The sequence below is a fragment of the Poecilia reticulata genome, chromosome 19, assembly GCF_904066995.2.
Source record: "Poecilia reticulata chromosome 19, P_reticulata-male-v2, whole genome shotgun sequence".
Classification (NCBI taxonomy): Eukaryota; Metazoa; Chordata; class Actinopteri; order Cyprinodontiformes; family Poeciliidae; genus Poecilia; species Poecilia reticulata.
The window spans coordinates 10,002,487-10,024,415 of record NC_088848.1 but is presented as its reverse complement, the minus strand read 5'-3'; the positions used below and the strand labels follow the sequence as shown (position 1 = coordinate 10,024,415).

Genomic DNA, 21,929 nt, shown 5'->3' with positions numbered 1-21,929 from the left:
ATTAACTAAGCTTATTGTACTGTTTGATAACTAGAATAAATTGGAAGGTATGTGTTTAAATTAAAATAATATTTGATCTAATGCCTTGAGACAACATTTGTTGTGAATTTGCTCTTTATAAAGAAATTGTTTTCAAGCATTTCATAAAAAAATGAAATGTAGAATGAGGGGAATTGTTCCTACCAGAATGGAAAACATGAACTTATAAAACTTTCTCCAGTGTTCAGATATTTAAGATGAAATACCTGTTATTTCTTCTTGTGTATGAAATTGCATTTTGTGTCACTTTATGACACTGTTTTGCAATAAAATTACTTGGCAAAATTGGTAAAAATCAACTGAACCAAAGTGCGGTCCGATATCGGTATTGGAAGTGAAAAAAGTGGATCGGTGCATACCTAGCTGTAACGTGATAAAATGTGGAAAAAGTCCAAGAGGCAAAGACACTTTTTGCTTAATTATCTTATGATAAAGTTTGAAATAAGCAGTCAGACACTTTGGTTCTACATACCAGAGGTTTTATTAGAAAAGCTCAAACACTGATCACATTTATCATGAGTATCGATGAAAAATGTCTGATTGAGGGTTTCAATCAAAATGTTCTTTCCTGAAAACTAAAGCTACATGATTTATGTCAGAACTCAGCTAATGAAATATTTGATTTCATTTCAAGACATCTGCTGAACTTAAAGAGCACACAAAGAACAACAAGAATATTCAATGTGACAAGCACGCTCTAAACTAATACAGACCTCTAAAACAGTTCTGGAAACACATTGACTTAAACATTTGATTTATTAAAAAAAAAAAAAGTCAGTTTAATGTGTAATAAAGGGGGGAGGAAAAGGAGAAGAGATGTAGAGAAAGACTGTTGTGTGGGAGAGGTGTTGACTTGTTTGTTCGGATCATGTGTCTGTTCAATAAATCGCATCATCTTGGCAAAGAACGCCACAAACATGCGTGCGTTATCAACGTATCAATGTCAGAACCATCATTCTGTAGCAGCCCTGGATGCTCCTTTTTTGTTTTTCAAACGTACTTTCGGTTTTTTGCACTCAGTTTTATCTCCATTTGTGTTGTGATTCTCCACAAAAAATCCCAGGACAAAGCTGTTGTGCACCATCCAGGAGGTGTGCGTGGATGCAGTCTATTTGTGTGCACAGAAATCAACCACCATAATGATTGGCATGTTGGAGGATGAGGTTGCCTTGGAGACTGAGAAACACAAAATGCCTCACATTCACTCGCAAATAAAGAAGCAGCTTTTCATTCTTTGTGTTTCGGCTTTGTCTTTTTTTTTTTTTTTTTGCAATATTTTTTCCATCCTCCATCTCAGACTCCATCTGTCCTGTTGTATCTGTGTCTGTTTTATTGTCTGCCACTTTGAGGTCTCTCCTGACCCAAGCCCATATTTCATTATTCTTGACTTAAAGCTCATCTAACACTCTGAGTCCTCTGTGTAACCCCTCGCATTTGTTCGCGCCTCTCTCCTTATTTCACACCGGTCTCACAGAATGCATCTAGGTCACACATCATTCTTGTGTAACTTGCTCCATCTGGGTTTAAATCTCTGAAAAAGTGAGCGGCCAACAGCCAGACAAACAAACACACATGCATACACACGCACACACACACACACCGATGCGATGCAGCCATTTCTGCCTGATCTGTAACCATGGGGACACAGTGTAAACAGCAACCATAGATAAAAAGGGATTGGCTTTACCTGTGTGTCTCTAATAAATAATTCTCTCTCTCTGTGTGTGTTTATCTGCATGCTGTGCTTTTAAAGGTACACTCCAGGTGGTGAAGCACGAGTTCTTTGAAGAAGGTATTAGTAGGCTGTAGCTTACCTGCATAAGACAGAAATCATCAGGAGGTGAGGCTGGAGGAACATGGAGACTCTACCACAGGACTACAGGTCAGTATTGGTCAAACTGGGGCTGCTTCAGGACGTCGTTTCAGCCTTTAAAACGTCTTGACACCTACTTTTTACATCAGCCATTATTGGGAGGAGATATAATTTAGGATATAACTCACACCAGAATTAAGAGGGACATTCCTCAAACACTTTCATCAGAAATGATGACATATAATCTGTTTATCAGATTTTAAATCAAAATTTTTGTAAGGTACGCAGTAAAAAAAAATTAACAGCAATATTATGATGTATTTAGCCAGTGGCGCAACTACACATTATTCAGGTGGATGCGAAAACGTAGATCGGCGCCCCCCACCCGAGGGAAGGAACGTCAGGGTGAAGGAGCGACACTCACTCCCCCCCCCCTAAATTTACCTTGTTATATGCGCGAGGTGAAGGAGCGTAAGGCGCGCTGAAGTGTATGGGAAAACATCATCGGTGCGCCGACCCCTCCAGACGGGGTTTTGGCGCCCCCTCTGGTGCTGCGCCCCTATGCGTTGCATACCCTGCATACCCACTTTTTGCGCCACTGTATTTAGCCTGTCATAGAGACAAAAACTGTGTTAATTTTTCAATCATATTTGAACCTTGTCATTCATATGTCTTAGTTCCAAACTAAATATTTAATTCATAAACCAAAAACTTATCTTGAAAATTTATTTAATTAATTGATTTAGTTTCCAAGCATTTACATTTAGCTCCAAATTAAATATTAATTTGTTGACTAAATATTTAGTTTCAAAATAATTTTTTATTTTCTAAGCTAAATATTTATTTTCCAAATTAGACATTTAATTTTCAAAATAAATATTTATTTCCTAATCTGAACTATTTTGCTTTGACCTAAATATTTCAGGCCAAGCTAAACATTTAACTTGTGAATTAAATATTTATTTTGGGATGATACTAAATATCATATGTTCACCATGAATGACATGGTGAACATGTGACTTTGAAAAATTAACACCCATTTTTGTTCTCTATGACTGGTTAAATAAACCAAAAATATTGCTGTTAATTTTTTTTATTCTACAACTTTAAAAATATAAGTTTAAAAAAACAACAATTTATGTCTTCAAACTATTTTTTTTAACAAATATAAGATGATTAAAATAAGAAATAACAAATTTATTGGGGGAAATAATCTATAAAAACAAACCTGGGCAGGTATGAAAAATTAATTTCCACTTGCTTCATCTACAGTCAGAATAAGAAACAATAATAAACAATAAGAAAGAATGTATAGGAGAAAAAGATGGTAAAATCACTGATGGAGAAAAACAGTAAAGAAACAAAAACAACTCTTCATGATCTCCCAAAATTTTAGAAAAATAATCCAAAAAATCTGGGGATAGACATGTTCAAAGAAATACTTTTAGAAAGGTAGAGAATTTGAGAAAAAGAACCTCATGCTAGCAGTGAAACACGGTGGTGGTAGTGTGATGGTCTGGGGCTGCTTTTATTGATGCGACAGAAATCCTGAAGGAAAATATCATCATCAGTTCCTGGCCTCAAGCTCAATCCCACTTCATACAATGACACAGTGGCTAAAATACTCTGAAAATGAACACTTTGTAGTGGCCTAGTCAAAGTTTAGACTTAAATCTGACTATGGTGCTGGACATAAACAGGAAGCTCATGCTGCACTGCAAAAACACAACATCCAAGTATTTTTTTTTGTCTAGATCCAGTGCAAATATATTTGGACACTAGAAAACAAATGAAACTGACTTACAAGTGACTTTTTAGCAATATATAGGAGCTTAGTTTAAGTAAATAAACAATACTGGTTATTATGATTTTCTCACTCATAATAACGCAGGTATTTCATGTAATAAATTCAATAATATGCCAATGGAACTTGTACTTTTTTTTAATCAATATTAAAGAATTATTGTCTTAAAACAAGCTCCTATATCTGGATGAACAGTTACTTGTAAGTTAGTTGTCTTCTGAGATATTTGCACTAGGAACAAAACAAAAACACTTGGTAAGACTTTGTGTTTTTACAGTGTGCCAAAGCCAGGAGACAGGGCAGTTCACACAGTTGGTTATTTCACAAGGACATCCTCTGGTTTGCTGTGTTTGCGTCTGATTTGGTTCACTACAGAATCTCTGAAGTCACGTTTCGTGCGTATCTAGCGGAGCGGAGCTTCAGTTCGTGGTAGCACTGAACAAAGCTGTGGTAGATGAAAGTGATGGGCAAAGCCAGGAGAACAATCCCGCTCACAACACACATCCCCCCGAGAACTCGTCCCCCTGTCGTCACTGGATACACGTCCCCGTACCCGACTGTAGTCATGGAGATGATGACCCACCAGGCGGCGGCCGGGATGCTGGCGAAGTCCTGGTTCTTCGAGTCCAAGTCCAAGCCGTGCTCCAGCAGCTGTGCCAGGGCGCTGTATATCGCCATGGCCACAAAGACAAACACCATGAGCATGACCATCTCCCTGTAGCAGCGCCTGAGCGTCAGCCCCAGAGTCTGCAGGCCCAGGAAGTGTCTGGCCAGCTTCATGAGCCAGAACACTCTCATCATCCTCAGCACGCGCAGTATCACTCCAGCGACCCCGAGCCCGGCACCCGGCATCCCAGCTCCGGCCATTGCCATGGTGACATAGTAGGGGGTAATGGCAATCGCGTCGATGATGTTCAGCGGATGGCGGATGAAGTTGCACTTGTCTCTGGCCAACAGAAAGCGCACGATGCATTCAGCTGTAAACCAGCCGATGCACACTGCCTCCACTATCCTAAAGAAGGAAGATGGAGAGAGAAAGAGTTCAACAATAAACAGGAAATGGCAGAGGAGCTCCAGAGAGATAACAGTATGCTTGATGTGAGATACTGCTTGACTTGGTCTGTCAGTGTGAGGCAGGAATAAGCCAAGCAAGAGGATTTAAATGATTGGAAATAAGGAGCATATCTGATGCAATTTAGACATACAAGTAAAGAAAAACAGGCTGAATTAAACTCCACACATGGGAAAGAAGAAAAAGCCTTAAAGAGTGATTGTGACAAAATAAGCCACACAATTAATCCCCCAATTAACACAGCAAAGGCCATAAAGCTGAATTAGAAAGCTATCCCGCTGGTATTTGACACAAACGAGATTCAAGGAAACAAAGACCACATGTTCCAACATGGTAGCGATTACCACAATTGAATCAAACCAAATTATGAAGCAGCTGAGAAAGCTGCATCATCTACTGGCATGAAACTGGATCCCTTTGGCCCCAAGTACGAGCGACGCTTTTAGTTGATTACCTAACCCCCTGGAAAAGCTCCAAACTCAAAGCTTCGTCCAGCCTGAGAGAACAAAACCTAACCTTATATAGAAAATGGATTCCTCAGGACTTCCTTCAGAGGACAGGCTGTAGCAAAAAAAAAAAAAAAAACACAATGCAGAAATGGAAATGCAGGTTTTCATTTTGTGACCAAAAGAGTCACTCAGACAGAAACTGCCCTCTTGTGAGACCGCAAAAGGAAAAGGTAAGAGAAATATATCACAAGGGAGCTCCCTCTGTTATTAACACTTCAAGTTTAGTAGATAATATTGATCCATTATTGATTTTCTCTTAGGGGGCTTGTGTGACAGCCATGTGAGGATGCTAATGATTAATGGGGTTGTCTGAAACTCATCAATGAGCATAATGTCATCAGAGGCGCCGGTTTACCAAGCACCAGGCTATATTTACCATGTTTCCGCTAATACACTAACAACTGCTGGGTTATTTGTTAAACCCAAATGCTCAGTTTATGCTGCCAGGGCGGAGGTTGGGAAGTTTAACCAAACACTGGATCAAAAATGACTAAATTCTAGATATATAAAACCTCATCGTTCTTCACAGGCCGCCATTTTGATGACCAGATCAGACTTCCCTATCGCCTCTTCCACCAGATCAAATAACGGTAACATTCTTATTTATGCATTTTAAATGTATCAATAAAGGGAAATAGAAAGCAGTAGCTAACGCTCTGTTTCACATTTTGGACATTATTTGTTGTAATTTTCCATTATCGACTCATGCATGGAAATTTCATGACTATAATAAATAACAGTAGATTTTGTTTAAGAGTTATTTTGGTTGCATTAGGGAACATAATCTGTCATATTTCCTAAAACTCAAGTTAATGCAATACAATGTTGAGAGAAAATATGTGTAATTCAAGTTAATTACACATGAGATTAGAGGATTTTTCTGAGGATTTTTTCATAATTTATTAAATTGCTACCATGCAGGCTTAAGTGCATGGTAAATGTTTTTTTTACAGGACACATGGGTTGGTGTAAAATAGGTATTTGAACTGTCAGTTATGATTTGATCTGGAGATTAAAAATTCTGTCTTGTTTTCAGTCTAACTGTTATGGGAATGGTGTTTTATTTTTAATATTAGTTGTACTGAATTAGTCATAAATTGACCCAGTTTGGGAGTTTTCATCAAGATTCAGTGAGAGTAGAAATATGATCAATGTTGGATCGCTGAATGTGAGTTATTTGTTAATAAAGGCTTTACAAATATATGAGTGTGTTGTCTTTTTTTCATCAAATTATTTTAACACAGAATCAAAATGTCTGTGTTTTTAATTGCTTTGTGTGAAGGCACGGCTTGCATGAGTTAATGCTACAGTGACTGTTGTTTTTATCAGATTCTGGCAGACTGCAGTTAAATTTACATTAATAACTTCGGGGATAATGCGTCTGGTATATCTGTCCATCTCTATGCTGATGACGCAGTTGTTTACCGCCATGGAAACTCCATTGCCTTAGTTTGCAATCTTCTACAGGCTGCTTTTGACATTATTCAGTCACATTTGTTGCATCTCAAATTAATTATTAATTCTCAATACTGACAAAACTAAAGGTATTTTGTTTTCAAACTGCTCTAGCTGCTATCCTTTCTGCACAAACTGAAATTTTCTTGTTAGAAATGGATGATACTAGATGAAAATCTTTCTTTTATGTCAAAAATTGATAGTATGAGTATCAAATAAGGATCTTTTCATAGAATTAAAACATGTTTTTTATTTAACATCAATAAATGACCTGGGGCAGCTGACCCTTTACCTCACATTGATTATGGTTTTATTATTTATATGAATGTTCCTGTTAGCTCCTTACAAGCTGAATGCTGAGGTTCACTACAGGATGTAAAAGTCCAGCATTGCACAGTGTATTCTCTGGTTACCTGACATTTACCTTTTTATCTGACTTCCTTGGACTTCCTTGAACTGGAAAAAAATGCATTTTCTTAAATTGCATTTTAATTGAACTAACGGTTTTAATCACCTTAAGGTAAACTGAGAAATCATCTGTGGATGGCTGTTTATGCTCTTAGTGCTTTTTTGTTATTTTCTTTTATTTTATCAAAGTTTTACCTTGTCGAGACAATTAGATAGATTTTTACGACTATCAAATTATTATGTACAAATAAAGTAGATTGCTTTTAAAAATGAGGCTTCACGTTGCTGTGAGATCTACCTGTATAAAAAGGTGAAATAATAAAGAAATATGTTGCAACTTTACCTGTTTGACTCCAGTGACTCCAGGATAATGTGTGAAGCGAAGCAAATGGTCACGATGACAATGATTTATATTCAGTACACAAAATACAACTTTATATTCCTGATTCTTTTCATTTGATTATTTCTTATAACTGGAAATAATAAGTTTTTGTATCCTGTAAAATTTGCCCTTACTGTACAGTTTTCCATTCTTATTTTTCTGTTTTTATACTTTTTTGCTTTTGTGTTAATCTGGATGCATCCATTTACCTTAAACCTGCTAATTTTACCATTCTGGGACAAGAAAGGATATTTCTTTTCTATCCTTTTCTATACCAATATAGTATTTTCATTAGGTTAGTTTTTGAGCATGTCTGCCCCTCATAAAATGGCACCAGATGCAGTCTGCACTCCTTCTGCTTCACTTCACTCCATCAGCTCCTCTTCCTGGGTGATGGGTGATTTCTTATTTCTTTGATCATTACAATGGAACAGGCTGTTCTGTACAAGCAAATTTTACTGACCTCTATGATACTGTAACATTTCTCTGCAGGCACACATAATACAAGTGATACATCTGAAGAAAGAATTTGATTAAAAATATCCAAATGAACTGGATCAGGGTTTCAAACTTATTTTTAAGTCATTATCACATAAGATAGGTAAGTCTCAGAGCAAAAGTCTCTTACGAGACTGAAACTTGAGTTATTATTTTAAGCAACAGAATTATTTTGAAATTTTGCACCAAAAAAAGCTCTGCTTTTGGCAATAAAATCCATCTTACAGGTCTATTTCTACTACCCTTCATCCTGGCATTTTTAACTATGTTGTACATACAGAGTTTAAGTTTAGACATAACTAGATGAAACTTAATGGTGCATGTTCAAGTTCCCTGTCTGACAAACAGGAGAATCCCCTAAAGTTGGAATTTCTACTGGAAAATTTGCATTTCAGTAAACATGTCTGAGTTTTGTTTCCAATATGGCTGCTGTGCATATCATATGTACTGAAAGGTGACATTTATTATCACTTCTGACAGTTTGCATGTCATTAAAGACGACTCACACAAAGTACTAAACATTTCTTTTTGTAATTTTGTGCTTAAGCCTGACTTTATAAAATAAAGAGAAATGTGCGGTTATCAGTTTACATTGCTAATAGGGCAAATCCAGTTTTTAGATTTGAATGCTCTCAAATTAGTGATATCTGAGCATATGGGTCCATCTTTCCTTCACATAAATAATACTTTCTAAGACCTAAAATTGGGAGAAAAATACTAGTTTTCATTACTTAACAGAACCACATGAAGAACCTGCAGGTATATGTGGAAAAATACTCTTAGGAGGTCCGATTCGTTATGTGATGTCATGATGAGAGGGGTGTGGTGTGGAACCCTGATAGTGGGAGTTTGTTTATCTCGATTAAACAACATTTTACCACAAAACAGCAAAGCAAAGAGTGACTTGACATATTTCTCTGTAGGTGACAAACTATATTTAGCGTCAATGTGGTGGATTTGACTGAATTTGAAAGATTTATTCATGAAGTGTCTCACTTTTACGCACAGGACTTAAGAGCACCATCTCATTGCGCCTCAATGTCTGACCGCATTTCACGGAGGGGGAGCCCCAAAAGCACTGCAGTTTGGTCGCACACCACCGCCTACCTGTGCTCTTCCACGGTAGTCTTCTTAGCCGTATCCCAGTCCGGCAGCGTGCTGGCACACAGCATGATCATAGAAACAATCACGAAAATCACGGACACCGAAGCCAGAAGCTGCGCCGCCAGGGAAGAATTAGGGTCCTCGAAGGTTTTGCGCATCCTCTCGAGCCATTTGGCGCGTCCGGTGAGCGCAATCTGTTGCACCGTCTCCTCCGGAGTCAGGCACTCATCCCCGGACAGTATGATGTCCCCCTCTGAGAGACTGTCCATCCCGATGTCGGACATCCTCTCGTCCAGGCGCTTCTGGCAGCAGAAGTCCAGGTGCGCGGTCTCCAGCCCCCAGTAGAGCATCTCGGTGTAGAAGGACAGCTCGCAGACTCCGGGGACAAACCGGAGTTTGCCGGAGCGCACGTACAGCATGATGAACACGAAAGCTTGCGCGTGGCGGTCGAAGAAGAACTCGTTCCGGTCCCGGTCGTAGTCGTCGCACAATTCTAGGACCTCTTTCTCGGTCGCGCAGGCATGTAAGCGGCTGACGCGCCGGAGGGGGAAATCCCTGATCACCTCACGAGTGAAGGCGTACCGGGTTCCCCCGACATTCAGCACGCATATGCTCTTCCCGAACTTCATCTTGGCGACCTGTACGCGACTAAAACTCTTCTTCACTGTCCATTCTTCCTTTCATCTCAGGAGTCAGGGCACCTGGGGGGAGCGGACGGTCTCCCCTGGCCCCCGGGGCGTGGCTCTCCTTTCCTGGAAGCGGACCTATAGGTTTGGTCCGTGTGTGGATGAAACTAAATCTCCTCTGTTTCTCCCACTGCCCGCTCCTTCTGCCTCTGTGGTCTGGATAAAACTCTCTCCACCCCACTCAGGGCGAGCCAGTCCCATCCGTGATGTCATATGCGCGCAAGCAGCGAGAAACACAAACCCCCCACGGTAAAACCACAGCTTATTGTTTTGTTTCCACACTGATAAAACACTGTCAGAATGTAACCAATAACCCAGAGGCAATAGGATTCTATTTGGACAGCTTTCAATTAATGATTCTGAGTGGAAACAATGAGGAAAAATGCATTTTAAAAATCTACAGTGAGCAAAGTTTGATTCTAACATTTTCAATCTATTTTGAGTCAAATATACTGTTTACTGAAATGTATTGTTATATGTTTCATGCTATACATGTATAATTGTGGGCTTTTTAGCAATAAAAAATAGGCTGTAATGGATCATTTGAAAACTTTGTTCATCTGTATCTTGTACAGTCTGATATGATAAGTCAGTCCTACTAGCTTCAGCTACCCCACTTGTTTGGGTCAATACAAAACCTTTATTTTTATTTTTATTTTTATTTGCTAGCTTGTTTTTTTAGCCTTCGACTTGTGGGTTAATTCATTGCCCTGCTGCATAACATAAGTAGGCTTGACCTGAGCAAAGGTCATGAACCCATTAGTTCTGCAATTGGCTTCAGGATTTTCTGGTAGAGAGCAGAATTTCTAGTTTCATCAATTACAGCAAAGCAGTCCCAGACCATGACACGACCACCACCACGTCTGAATGTTTATATCAAGTTCTTTTTCTGAAATTTGGTGTCAGTTTTCCACAAAAGCTGCACTTTTCTCTAGTAAGTCCGCATACTTACCCAAACATTTTACAACCATGTTATCTTTAGATGATTGCAGCTTTTAAGAAAAACAGCATGATGAAAACCACTTTTTATTCACTGGAGAAAACGTGGAGGTGGTTGAGGAATATAAATATCTCAGCGTTCTCTTTACCTCTCTTTACAGACTGAACTAGAGGCGCAACATTGAAACCGATAGAGCAGACCTTACTTCTTCAGGAAGTTTAAGTTCTTTACTGTTTGCAGTAAGATGCAAAATGACTGTTGTGTAGAGTCATCTTTACACAACATCTGTTTGGCTAGCACCAAAAAATGCTAAACAACCTGATTAAGAAGGCTGGTTTCTTTCTGGATACTACTGGAATCACTGGAGATGATAGTGCGAAGAATGATTCTTCATAAAATAATAATAAAATTAAAAAATATGGGCAACCCTGAGCATCCTCTTTTTGAAACTGCTTCACAACAACAGTGTCTTCAGTCAGAGGCACCCTCAGAATCGCTGTAATACTGACCACTAGAGGAGATCCTTAACTGCACACAGCAATCAGCATCTACAACTTTTAGAAGAATCTTGAATAATATGAGTCACAACAACATTTAATGCCTATTTTGGAATCAATAAAGTATTTTTAAATTTAATTTAGTTTAATTTTAAACATTTAAGTGTGTCAAAATGCAAATACAGAGCGTATCTTTAATACTTCTCAAGGTTTTATCTGTAAAAAAACCCAACTTTTATTCATAACAGGACATTTTACGGCTACTTTTTGTTGATCTAACTTATAAAATCCCAATAAAATACATATTAGTTCTTTCGACGTGCCTGTGTTTGCGCCTGCGCAGCCCCCTCCGCCGCCTCCGAACAGTGAGTGGTTTTTCGGGTTCATCCGACTTCTGTCGGCCGCTCTGAGTTTACTGTATTGTAATAAGCTGCTGCTGCGAATCGGTAGAGGAGGAGGAGTAGGAGGAAGGGGGGTCTGAGTAGCCAAATTTCTCCCCTGATAGTGAACACATCCGGAGTCCCGACGATCGTAATTTTAAAATCACGTTGTCTTTTTAGGAAACAGAGTTTTAGATGTATATATTTTAAAATTTATTTATGTCATTTCGCTTAGTTTATGCTTTACGTTAACACGCTGGGAGGGCAGAAATGGCGGCCAACATGTACCGGGTCGGAGGTATGTATGTTAGTGGATCCTTTTTAAAAAAAAAAAAAAAATCAAACAGAAACAACTAAGTTTGGGATCTCCTTTGTGTTATTTGGTGATGTGTTAGTGATTGTGCGTGTAATGGTGAGATGCGGTTGAGCTGCATGTTTAGATGTGAGTGAGGCTGGAGCCGGAAGGTGAGCTTTTCTTAATATTTGGGATCCAAAATGGGTCAGGCCTCTCAGCAGCTAGCCGCCAGCTCGCTAACTGGCTACCTGGTAATGTAAACATTTTTTTCAGCTGTCGGCACTGTTAGCCGCTACAGTGGTTGCTAAATACTTTCACGGTGGACGTGGAAGAGCCACAAGCTGTGTTAGCCCACGGCTGGAGGTGTATTTAAGCGGCTGGTGAAATTTCATTTCGGTCAGTCTGAGGCTGCCTTTGTATTTGCCTCTTCTGGCATGCAGCCATTAGTCTACGAGTCCTTATTTAGCTAACGTTAGCACAAGCCGCGGCTCGCCGTCTTCTTCCTCCTTTTATTATTTCTGCATTGTAATTAGACGACCATCTTGGTGACATTAAAACCTGCTTTCCCCCGTGGCGTTTAACATTACACACACATTGACTTGTAGTGTGGTTAGTGATCAAGTCGGGTTGCTTGGTCGACCAGCTAGCTCGTTAGCACTCTGCTGGAATTCAGCATCAAATTATTGTCTTCATGGCGTCGGTGCGTCTGCTGGGCTGAACCTTACACCTTCATTTGCTCTTACTCGACCTTTCCTTTACCTCAAAATGGAAAGTTATCCTAAATACCTGGATGCATCACTTGTTTGTTGCAGCGTAAACCTTATATTTTGCCATTCTGGCAACCACTTGCACATCACAATGTATCTTATCTTCATTTCTGATGCCTTCAGGTGCTCTTTGTTAACTCCACGTTGCATTCAAGTCCTGTCCTGCGTAATACACAGAGCATGTGCACCTCACTAAATCTTCACATGCATTTATATGAATTATGCATTTCAAAAATTGAAACACATTTATTATATAGATGCATTTCACACATGATAATAATGGCTTAAGTGTTGAATTCTGTTACATTTTTGATGATTAAAGGGTTTGAAATTCAAACGTACCTTTTTATTAAATGTTGTCGTAACTCAACCAAGTATCTTTAATGAGTTGTTGTTGACGGTGATGCTGTGGGCAGGAAGGATCTACAGTAGCAGTCAGTCTTGCATTGAATCTTAAGAGGCTTCTGACCAAATCTGTTGTTTATACTTTATGACATGCTAACAGCTCAATTTCCAGGCTGCAGAGATGATATTATACAGTAGGATGTCCTGGTTGACAACATCAGTTGTTGGGAAGGACTGCTAATCCACCTCACTTGCTTTTGTCGCTCTTCTTTAAATCTATCTTGCTGTATGGTTAGAAAGCCGGACAGAAACGTAGGGAATCCTTTCCCCTGTTAGGGGGAAAGTGATGGCTGGAATCTCTTCCTTGTTTCTCTGCTCTGCATCACCTTTTCAACTGCTTTGGGATTTGTCGTCATAGTTCAGATATCATTTGAGCTTTTGGGATGCTAATCAGCTGCTCCCAGTTGTGAAACAATACCTTGTTGCCATGGTTATGCATCCATAATTGTCTAAAAGTCAAAAAGTAAGAAGAAAGATCCTTCCAGCTGCACTGCATCCAAAACCAGAGGGAATGACTGCCCCAACATCCAACTAAAAAAATCTAGTCACTCCAGCATCGCTCCTGAATCAGAGACAAGAGTCAGTAGCACCTTACTTAAGCTAAGCAGAAAATAGGCTGGATCGTCATCTAAATCTGTTTTTAGATGGAATTAAATTTCATTTTGAAATTTTACTTTTGAGGAAGGGTAACAGAAATAAATTATGACAAAAGCCGCCATTTTAAACCAACTCCAGTCTCAGAAATATCACCTTTTGTTAAAAAAAGGAAGCTTTAAGCAGCCGTCATGTTTTTATTGAACCCTTATTTACATAATCATCAGTTTTTATTCACAAGGAAAGCGGTAGTAGGTCTATAATGGTGACAATCACATGTGAACCGCCTGCTGCTAATCATGTCAGGAGCATCTTGGATTTTGAGTGTGAAAATGACTGATGATGCTTTTTCACTACTGTAATATTTACATTTATTTAAGTTGCTTCCTTGCAGAAGCTCTCCGACCTTTGGCACATTTTGTCAACTTGCAGACATAATCTTCAAGATTTTATTTTAAGAGTATATTTGACAGATCAGCACACAGTAATGCATAATTCTGAAGTAAAACAATACTTTTTTTAGAAATATAAATAATGACTTCATAGAGCCACTTTATACTCTAGTTGCAGCTGCAAGTCTCTTTTGCATGTTGTATATAGAACATTTTGTTAGTTCTTCCTTGAATACTAACTCAAACTCAGTCAGATTTAATGGAGAGGATTTCTGAAAATCAGTTTTCAAGTCTTACTACAGATCAGATGGTTTCCTGTCTGGACTTTGACTAGGTCACTGTAATACATGAGCAAGCTTTTATATAAACTTTTCCATTGTCGTTCTCATAGTCTGACTGTTCCATTAGATGCTTTTGGAAAATGTTCTCTATACATGAACAATAGAGAACAGGTAAAAGGAAGGATAATAATGTGAAATTGGCTAAAGTTTTGAAAGGATACAGGATCTCTACACCCATAGTCCAACTTTTCTGATAAATGTCTCAGAGCTACAAATCATGCTTTACAGTATTTCATAAATTTGCTTTCGGGCATTTTATTTTGGTTGTAATTCACTGGGAGTCATTTTCGTTGCATCCTCACAAATAAAAATGTTCCTATAGTTGAAGTTGGATTTGTTTTGTCATAAGTGTGTTTATTTTGGCTATGATGTTCTGATGACCTCTTGTTTGGTGTTGCAGATTACGTCTTCTTTGAAAATTCCTCCAGTAACCCTTACCTGATCCGTCGGATAGAAGAACTCAACAAGGTAACTGCATTGTTTGTCATTTTTGTGCCGAAGGGGGAATAACTTGGATTCCTGCCTGCAACCTCCACCTATTGCCCCTATGTCTATGTGCGCTCTGGTATTTCAAGTGTTAATTGTTTGACTGAAATTGACAGGTGTTCCTTTGTCTCCCAACTGTCGTTTTTTTATTTATTTTTTTATTCCTGGACACACCTGTAAGGGCGTGTGCGCTTGTTGACGTAATAATACCTGTAATAAAGGCTTTTAAAGCCCACGTATTTGTGCTTAGCATGCACGGTTAGCTAGAATCTGATACCAGCTTTTACCTGGAATAAATCTGCAACATGATCTGATGCTGTTCCAGCTTGGTCACGTGTACAGGTTCCTCTTTTAGCATGTCTGCAAGGAGTGTGTCAGTTAAACCAACACAAAGCAGACCAAAACATTGCATCGTTAATCTAGGCTTGCTTGCATGGAGTTGAATAGTTAGATTGGAAGCAAATATTTAGTGAGAAAATGACAAATAAGGTTTTATTTATTAAAAAAATATTTATTAATGTAATAGAGACAAAACGGGGAATTGTTGCATCAGACTCTTTGTTCGCCACATAATCAAGGAATTTGACTTTGGCTGCACTTTGCTCTCAGTGGAGACATTCGGTGTAATATTGCTGCTTCGCAGAGAAAAGGGAGCTTATACGTCGCTTATCTTCGTTGTTTGTTAAATAAACTTGAGATAGTGAGGGGTGAGTAACATGACTTCTGCTGTTGTATTGCTTTACTATGTATTTCTTATTTTCTAATCAAAAGGACACCTGGTCTGATCTGCTGGTTGTAAACAAATGTGCACCTTGTTTGATTAAAATATGAGCAAAAAGTGAAATTCGTGGTTTATATAAGTTTATTACGCACACACACACACACACACACACACACACACACACACACACACACACACACACACACACAAACTTCAAAGATTTACACAACTCAAAATAAAGTTTGTGTGCTGTTCATTATACACACTTAACAATTGGTTGGGGCTCCTTTTGTATTTCATAGAGGTGATGAACCTTCCTCTGAACAAGACGCCATACATTTTCCATATGCGGTTTTGGTTTGGTTAGTTTACTAGTCGATCAAACGCAGTGATTTGATCATCATTAATGAAAATAATAGTTGTACTTTTGGGAATGTGGCCAGATGAGGAGGTCTGCTGGAAAATAAAATCATCTCAATGAAGAAACATGAAGTGGATCAAACAGATATGTCTGTAATATGTGGATAAAATGTTTCCGTCATTCTCGCTTATTGAGAACTGAAATATCACATAAATCGGACCTGAATATATATAAAGCCACGTTTAATGAATCATCCTCGAGCTCTTCAATGAGCTTTGCATTTGCAATCCTCTCAAAATTGTGGCTCTCCCTGTTGATTTTGCACAATTTGTCTTCCACGAAACTTTCCATTGTTATGCTTAGAGCACTTTGATCAGCCAGCAGTTTCAGCAGTGACCTTTTTGTGGCTTGATCTCGTCAGGGAGGGTTCCAGTGATTACTATTGACTCAGCAGCACACCGCATGATGGTGTAGACCACTAGTGTCAAACTCAAGGCCCGGGGGCCAAATCTGGCCTGCTGTAGCCTTTTATGTGGCCCTCTAACCTCCAAATTACATCGACACGTCCGTCCAGTTTTTCACAAATCCGGTAAATTCACACAAAATCAACAGAGCCCCACATTTTTTCTGATTTTACTGAATTTTTTTTCTCAAGATTGGCCAGAAATATTGGGTTTAAGTGACAGCTGCCTCAGCCTTACTTGATGTCAAGTTATAATCTGTGACCGACAGGGTAATTAATAAAGTCAATTTTAGCATCATACAAATATTGTAAAATTTCCTTACAAATATTTCTAAATTGATGCCACACAATCTGTGATTTTGATTGCAAAAAAAAAATAAAAAAATCACAAAGTCCTGGTTGGACTGATCAGTGTGAAAAGATATTACACTTATTGAATGCTGAAACAAACAGTTATGTATTGATATTTTAACAGTTTAATTGGTTTTATCAATACATTCTAGTCCAACCGGCCCTTTAAGAACATTCAGTTTTTTGATATGGGCCAAAATGAAAATGAGTTTGACACCACTGGTGTAGACTCTCAGATTTGTTGAAAACCTTTTGATGAATCTGAATGCAAAGGCTGCAGCTTTCCTAGTTTCATATATTTGCTACATTTCTTCCTTTCTCTGCACTTCTTCTTGTCCAGCTACCACTGATGTTATCAGTAAGATCAGTGGTTTAAATTGTGTGTCAAACGTGAGGCGTGTGGGCCATATCCGGCCCGCCATAACTTTTTATGTGGCCCTCCAAGTTCTAGACGAAACTCTAAATGTGCTTAAGTATTACTTTATCTATCAAATCAGTTCAGTTTTTATGTTTACTGCCAAATTATATCAATCAATATGTCCTGTTTCTTGAGAGTTATCATGGAAATTCACACAAAATAACAAGTCGCTACACTTTTTTTGCACTAATATTTAATTGGTAGTATATAGCAGATTTTCCACAAAAATGGTCAAAAAGTTTCTTGTACTAAATGGATGCCTCAGCCTTAATGTCAGATTATAGTCCACAATCTAAACAGCGAGTAATAAAAAGTCGCATTGACAGACATAAAAAAGCAGAAATATTTCCAAATTAGTACCACAAACTTTTTGATTTTTATCACAAAAAAAATCACAAAACAATTGTAAAATCCTGGACGGACTAAAAAGATGTTCAATATTATTTAATTTTAAGGATTTATTAACAGTTTGTGAACAGGTTTTATCAATATATTCTGGCACAACCGGCCCTTTAAGAGCATTCATGATATTGATTTGGCCCAAAACGAAAATGAGTTTGACACCCCTTAGTTAATGAATCAGTTACTTCTGAATCTATACGCCAACTTCATCCAATGAGTTGAATAACTGAAATAAATCACTTTTTCTCTATTATTTAGATGCACCTGTTCTCCCACATTAAATCACTCAGCATCAGTTTTGCCATTTAATACTTGTCAGTCCACCCGTTGGACTAATTGTACAACGTGACAATGAATCAATCATCTTTTCTTTTTCTTTTTTTTTAAACCGTTACTGTTCTTTCCAGCTTGTCTCAACTTGATGGATGCACAAAGGAGATGGCTCTTCTGGGAAATTGGAGTCGTGTAGATGGGCTTGTTTGCTGCATTTCTTCATGCCAACCTTGATCCTCATTCTCTCTTATTTCAGACCGCCAGTGGGAATGTCGAGGCCAAGGTGGTTTGTTTCTACAGAAGGAGAGACATCTCTCACAGCCTCATCCAGCTCGCGGATAAACATGCAAGTGAGTCGCTGGCTCAGACCATTTTCAGTTACAGCTGAAATTTGTGTTTGGAGAAGTGTATGAATATAAACTGCAGAGGAAAAACTGGACGTTGTGTATTAATGTTAATGGTTCCGCGACTGAATGGCAGAATCTCTTTTTGTCAGTTTGCCTCAGGGCAGCTGTGGCTACAATGCAGCTTACCACTGTCAGTGTATGAATGGGTGAATGTAGCGTGAAGCACTTTGTAGTTCCTGTATTTGAAAAAGCACTACACAGGGTTTCCTCTACATGTAACTGATAACACCGTGGCAAAATAAAAGCCACCACACCTTCAGAATAAAAGCTTTTTTGAAAATTTTTTATATTGTATATGTAAAGCATATACATTTACATATCCTATAGTTGTACACTTGTACTCACCATAATCAGAGTTTGAAATGAATTTAAACATCATGAAAGGTTAAAATGTACTTTATTTTGAAAAACAAACACTTCCGGCTTGAAACTGTGTGCTGCTCTCATGAGTGAAGGATAACTTAAATACCTGTCCGAAGTAGAGGGAGAGAAAAGGTGAAAGAAATTTAAGGAAGGCTAAGTTTAATTCATTTTTAGTTCCTTAGTGTTAACATTTGAACCACAGTTAATTAATATAGTTTGACTTTCATTCATAATGTTTCAAATACGGTTTGAAATCTTTCTGATTTTGGTATTTAATCAGCAGCATCGTGTCTAAATACACAAATGGCTTCACAAACTTAGTCTGACATGTAATAACAACTTTAATTTGTTCTGTCAGAGCAAAGCAGTGGAAAATAAATAATAAAGAAATTGACAAAAACAATAAGTTGACTGCTGTGGTCAAATATGTAAAATAAACTGCAACCAAACTTTCTGTCAAATGGCTCAGAGGTGTAATTAGGAATTATAAATATAATGTAAAATAAATAATAAGGCATGATGTCACGGAGAGCACAAAGTACAGAATTAGACTGCATAGATCTGCCACATTGTCACGGATACGTGTAGATTTTCTTTTCAATATCGGAACTGATCCAGATATTGGTATCCAATTGTTGCATCGCCGCTATTTATTTTACAATACCTTACGAAAAATGTCAAAAATAATAAAAATAAATAAAATATTTTGTCTAAATAAGACAATCTTTAAAAAAATTGCAGCTTTCTCCAACATCAGTCAGAATCTCCAAGTAAAGTAAAATTCTCCAAATCATGAGGCGAAGACAAGAATTACAACACGTCTTATTTACAATGCAGATTATAGCTCAATACCTTAAAATATCACACAATATATTTATTTTTCTTTTAAGATCAGTTAGAAAAATAAACTTTAGCACCACATAATTCAATATTTGAGAGAATAAATATCAGATTAACTTATATTAACGACACAGGAGCCTTTTGAGCCTGATAAATTATTAAATATTTGTATTAGATTTTGGCTCATCCATTCTGTATGAGAGCAGTTGGCATTACACAGCTCTGCAGTTGCACACACTAATATTCCATATTTATGATCTCTAACTTATGTTAACATTCAGTGTTTGCAGTTTCTGCCTGTATTTTCTGTTGGTTTATAAATCTTTACTGAGATTTTCAGAATGCTGACACCATAGAAGGCTCCACGGATCAAACAGATATGTCTGTAATATGTGGAGCATTTTTAGAAAATAAGGCTTCCTTTGAAATAGCTTTTTGCATCTCCCTGCTTCCTCCAACTTCATTTTTTAGAGACCTCCCTGAAGCAGCTGCAGCCCCTTTACTCAGAACATTGTGTTCAAGCTCCATCATGGAGGAAATGGAAAATTCTGCAATGAGCTCACCTGTTTTTAAACTGGTTAGATTCCTTTTGTTCCGTAAACCAGAGCAAAAAAATCAGGTTTAATGCATAACTCGCTTGTTCTTAATCTTAAAGTGGCAAACCTGCATTCAGGACTGAGAATCTGAGACTTTTGGTCGTTTGAACTCGATAAAGGACTTTGATGGTTGTCAATAGATCACAAAAATGTTTTACAGTCATCATAAAACTGCATTGTTTTCATTAGTGTTTAACAAATCCACTGGAAAGTAATTAAAGGTGTTTCTGGATTGTAGTTTGAGCATTTTGCTCTCATCTGCTGCTGTTGTCTTTGTGTGTTGACTCAGCTGCTCCAATCCAGCAAATCCAGTATTTATGGATGGATACGGCGCTTCAGGTCACATTTTCAGTTTGGCTTGAAAATAAAATCTACTTTTTACTTGGATTCAGTTTCTGATTTTAACCGTTTTTTCCTCTTTTTTTCAAGATAAAAAAAAAAAATGAAAATGTTAGCAAATATTTTCAAAAATTGGCTTTTATTTTAATCATTTGTTCTGTGAGTTGTACGACTTAACATTAGGGCCAGGCTTTACGAGAATATAATATAGTCATAATATCAGCAGAATAAAGATGCAATTTCACAAGAAGACTGTCTTAAATTTACAAGAAAAAAGTTATTTTAATTAGAAAAACGTTTGAATAATTTGTTGTTTTTCGTGTTGGCATTCCCATAAAATTGCTACTTCATTCTCCAAATATTGCGACTTTATTATGGTCATATTAGGACTTTATTCCTGTATTACGCTCACCGTACTCTTGTAACATCATGAATTTATTTAAAAAAATAAAAAATAAAATAAAATCTTATCCTGATCCTAATATTCTGTCAGAGTTGACTTGAATTCAAGGTCCAAATAACTTGAAGCTGTGAAACGGATGGTGGATTTTGGGCAAACTGACATCATTCTGATCCAAACCCAAAGAGTTTATTGGTGAACATAAAAAGTCAGATTTTCCACAAATTAAATCTTCAAAAACCTAAAATTTGCCCATTCTTAATCTTACATAAATTCCAGTGAAAGTTTTTGATTTTGAAGCGCTTTAATCATCTAATAAAACCAAATGAATCCCTTAGACTTGTCATTTTTTTCCCCTCCTCTTGCTTGTTTCTTCGGTGGGTTTATTCTGACTCGGCCTCTTCTCTTTGTGCCTTTTGCAGAGGAGTTGGAAGAAGAGAAGGAGAACCCAACAGAGACCGAGCTCACAGACAAACAGAAACACCAGCTTCGTCACAGAGAGCTCTTCCTCTCCCGACAGTATGAGAGTCTGCCTGCGACACACATTAGGTACTAAAACACAAGCTCACACACGCATGCAGACTGTTTTCTGTGCCGCGCCGCTCGTCATCTGCAGGCAGCGCATGTGGACAAGTCATTCAGCCACAAATGCATTACAGGCACAGGCCACTTCCTTTGAGTATGTTTTACATGGTGCGTGCTTCCCTTCCTCCCTCTCCATCAGGGGGAAGTGCAGCGTCGCTTTATTGAACGAGACCGAAGCCGTTCTTTCATACCTTGACAAAGAGGTAAGCCTGAGGGGAGGGAAACCACATCTGCTACCACCGCTTGATCTTTTATCTGAACATCATGGAATAACTCACCACACTTATCTTATTTCCTAATTTTAGATTCCTTTTAAACTCATTTATTTGACTTCTATCTTGGTTTAGCTTCACAAAACAAGAAGCTGAAATAAACCTGAAAAGGTTTGATCTCATTTAGGGTGTTTTCACAGTAGACTCTGTTCGATAATGATAGTTTTCAGACATTGTTTACATCTGGATTTACTCCGTCTGGCTTCTGCCGGTGCAGAATCATAACGCAGAAAACAATCGGATACATATCTGACTTAGTAACACATATAAA

At 38.0% G+C, this 21,929-nt stretch overlaps 2 protein-coding genes across 2 annotated transcripts in view; one reads left to right on the top strand and one right to left on the bottom strand.

Annotated features, from left to right (window-relative positions):
* Nucleotides 1-1,285: 1,285 nt before the first annotated feature.
* Nucleotides 1,286-10,129, bottom strand: kcng3 (potassium voltage-gated channel, subfamily G, member 3). The gene is made up of 2 exons (XM_008437072.3): nt 9,088-10,129; nt 1,286-4,668 (listed from the first exon to the last, which is right to left on the bottom strand). The coding sequence occupies exons 1-2, from the start codon at nt 9,711-9,713 to the stop codon at nt 4,026-4,028; spliced, it is 1,269 nt and encodes a 422-aa protein (XP_008435294.1). The 5' UTR covers nt 9,714-10,129; the 3' UTR covers nt 1,286-4,025.
* Nucleotides 10,130-11,587: 1,458 nt separating this feature from the next.
* mta3 (metastasis associated 1 family, member 3) overlaps nt 11,588-21,929 on the top strand; it is a 32,773-nt gene continuing 22,431 nt past the window's right edge. The window contains exons 1-5 of the mRNA XM_008437070.2: nt 11,588-11,885; nt 14,782-14,849; nt 18,113-18,206; nt 21,224-21,350; nt 21,526-21,589. Of these exons, the coding sequence (XP_008435292.1) occupies nt 11,858-11,885; nt 14,782-14,849; nt 18,113-18,206; nt 21,224-21,350; nt 21,526-21,589 (381 nt within the window). The 5' untranslated portion in view covers nt 11,588-11,857. The remainder of the gene's footprint in view (nt 11,886-14,781; nt 14,850-18,112; nt 18,207-21,223; nt 21,351-21,525; nt 21,590-21,929) is intronic.